General features: G+C 41.3%; 1 protein-coding gene across 1 annotated transcript in view; it reads right to left on the minus strand.

Moving 5' to 3' along the window:
• Positions 1-331: 331 nt before the first annotated feature.
• RANBP2 (RAN binding protein 2) overlaps positions 332-2,940 on the minus strand; it is a gene marked incomplete at its 5' end in the record, with an annotated part of 33,994 nt that continues 31,385 nt past the window's right edge. The window contains one exon of the mRNA XM_010131834.1: positions 332-911. Within this exon, the coding sequence (XP_010130136.1) occupies positions 606-911 (306 nt within the window). The remainder of the gene's footprint in view (positions 912-2,940) is intronic.

The following is a 2,940-nucleotide window of genomic DNA, read 5'->3' on the forward strand; positions in this document are numbered from 1 at the left end:
CACCATCTACCTGTGATCTGCCTCAGCTTGCTTTCCACTCGTAAGAGTAAGCACTAAGTGTCAAAGGCCTTCAGGTTACTCACCAGCACTTAGCACCTACCCTCTGCATATTCAAAACAGAGATTTATGAGAGCAGGAAGCCAAATGATGCAAGGTGTTTTTTTGGTGGTGGTGTGGTTTTCTGGGGTTTTGTTTTTGTGGGTTTTTTTTTTTTTTTTTTTTCCTTTAAACATAGCTGGAGTCAGTCTAATTTTAGCTGAAAATGGCAAACTCCCACTGACTGGAAGTCTAAGGAAAAACATCCTTGTACACAAACCAAAGTGAAGACATCTATTTTAACAAGACTAAGATTTAATTTTTAAAATCTGACATTTAATACAAATATGGCAGGATAACACAAATACACCTGAAATATGCCAGTGTCTGAACTTTTTATTTAACATGCAAAAAAAAAAAATCAATCAGAACACATAAAAAACCCAACTATAAGCTGTAATTTTACATTTATACATCAAAAGTGTCCATTTTAAGAAGTTGAAATAATTAGTCAACAGCTAAATACTGATTTATACCACTAGAACACCTGTATACTCAAAGCAATAGTTCTATATTTGCCCACAGTCTGTAATGACGATTCTCCCATTTACTAGCCCTTTAGGAGAGCCAAAGGATTCCATCTTTTTCACAACATCCATGCCATCTTTCACAAACCCGAATACCACATGCTTGAAGTCCAAGTGTTCTGCTTTTTTAAGTGTTATGAAAAACTGAGAATTATTTGTATCCCTGCCCTTATTGGCCATTGACAGCAATCCAGGTCCAGTGTGTTTCACTTCAAAATTCTCATCTTCAAAGGCTGTTCCATAAATTGACCGGCCACCTGTTCCATCATGGTTAGTTATATCACCTCCCTTAAAAAAAAAAGGGGGGGGCACAGCATTAACTTACAAGTCCCAAAACATAAAGCAACAGCACGATTACATTCCCTCTGCTTTGCTTTGGAAGGACTCATTCCAAGTTTTCCCAAGCACCGTACTTACTTCAATATAAGGCTTCCCAGCTTCAGCAGCTTTGTTCATGGTAGTGGAAGCAGCAGTGGAATGTCTAGCCCTTGTTTATTCTCTGCAACAGCCTTTGATTTTCCTGCTTCCCATGGTGACTACTCCTCTAGGCCCATCTTTCCCACTGCCTGTTTCCTGCACCACTTGGCCCTGTTTTCTGGTTTTGGCAGGGAAAGTGTGTCAGCTGGGGCAATGCTGTGTTTTGGATTTACTGTGAGAATAAGGTTGATAATACGCTGATGTTTTAGTTGTTGCTAACTAATGCTTACCCTAAGTTAAGGATTTTCCAGCTTGCCAAGCTCTGCCACGAGCAGGTGTGCAAGAAGCTGGGAGGCAACATGGCCCAGACAGCTGACCCCAACTAGCCAAACAGGTATTCCATATCACAGAACAACATGCCCAGTATGTCAACTGAGGGGAGTTGGCCAGGGGAAGTCAGCTGCTGCTCAGGCACTGGTCCGCAGCTGGTGAGCAACTGCATTATGCATCACTTGTCTTCTCTTGGGGTTTATTTCTGTCTTTTTGTTACATTCATTGTCATTACTATATGTTATTATTACTGTTATATCTTACGTCATTATAGTTACTGAACTGTTCTTTTCTCAACCCATGAGTTTTACTTCTTTTTTTCCAGTTCTCTTCCCCATCCCACTGCAGAGAGGAAGAAACGAGTGTGCAGCTATCTGGTGCTTAAGTTTGCTGGTTGGGGTTAAACCACACTCTGATAGCTGGGACCTGAGTTACCTCACTGTCCTTGCTTAGTCCCTGCAGGCACGGAACTCATCACCTGGAAAAGGTTCAGGTACCAGCAACCAGTAATTTATTGCTTTTGTGCAGGCACATTACTGCTTGTTTAGGAGAGCAGCTACTGCTAGTGAATGCTGTCTTTTTGTCTTTCGGCAAGGCGGCAAGCTTCTGGCTTCTGATTATTAGACTATACACATAAAGATCACAGTGTAGGTTTATCGTATCTTTAAGGAAAGCCTTAGTTGTCAAAAGAAAATCTGCTCCTTATAGGATGTGGAATACCTCAAAACAAGCTTAAACCCTAAATGAGCAACGCTGCTTTCCTTACTGGGAAGACACAAAGTTTTAAGCAATGAGCTATAAGGGCATACTTCAGACACAGGAAACACCTAATCAAGAGAGTGGGTAATTTATCCTGGTGACAAGCTGTATCTTACTCTCTACTTCCGAGTTTGTAGTCATGTCTCTTCTTCAGGGATGTAGTGACATGCAGGAACATTAGAGTGTAAGGAAATTGGTTCATTCTGCCTGTTACAAGTCCACTAACACTCACTGAACTACTGATGAAAATTTTAGGAAAGGAAAGGTCTGTCTGAGCTATCAATCTCCTAAGCCTTCCATATTTATGAAGAATTGGCTAGTGCTACTGAATGCACAGAGAGACTTAAAACCACCACCTTCTGCATGGGGTTCAGATGTACTGCAGGCTGTTCTGATACTCTTGGTAAAAAATCTGAGTATTTCAAGGAACAGGCCACTGCATGATTACTAGATCTAATAGACTTGTGTTAGACAGAAACTTGAGCAGCTAAAGCGCTATTTATCTGAAACAAAGTCTACTTCAAAATGTAAGAGAAGCCTGGAAAGTAAGTGTTCTTAGCAGGGGAGCACACAGAATTTCACCTCTAGAGAGAGGAGGCTGAATAGTACTTTTGAGAATCCCTACTTCTCCTGGTGTTCCTGTTCAGCAACAGGCCCCTTGTCCATTTTAAGAGGAGATCTCTAGCTCTGTCTTTTATTTCAACACTTACGTGACAGCACCAGGTAACACTAAAGCATCAGGCAGCAGGCAGACATAGGTAAAAAGCATTTGGCTTAGGGCAGCATGCTCTCTGCTTCCACCATTTCTCAT

Source organism: Buceros rhinoceros, unplaced genomic scaffold (genome assembly GCF_000710305.1).
Source record: "Buceros rhinoceros silvestris isolate BGI_N320 unplaced genomic scaffold, ASM71030v1 scaffold1492, whole genome shotgun sequence".
Lineage (NCBI taxonomy): Eukaryota > Metazoa > Chordata > Aves > Bucerotiformes > Bucerotidae > Buceros > Buceros rhinoceros.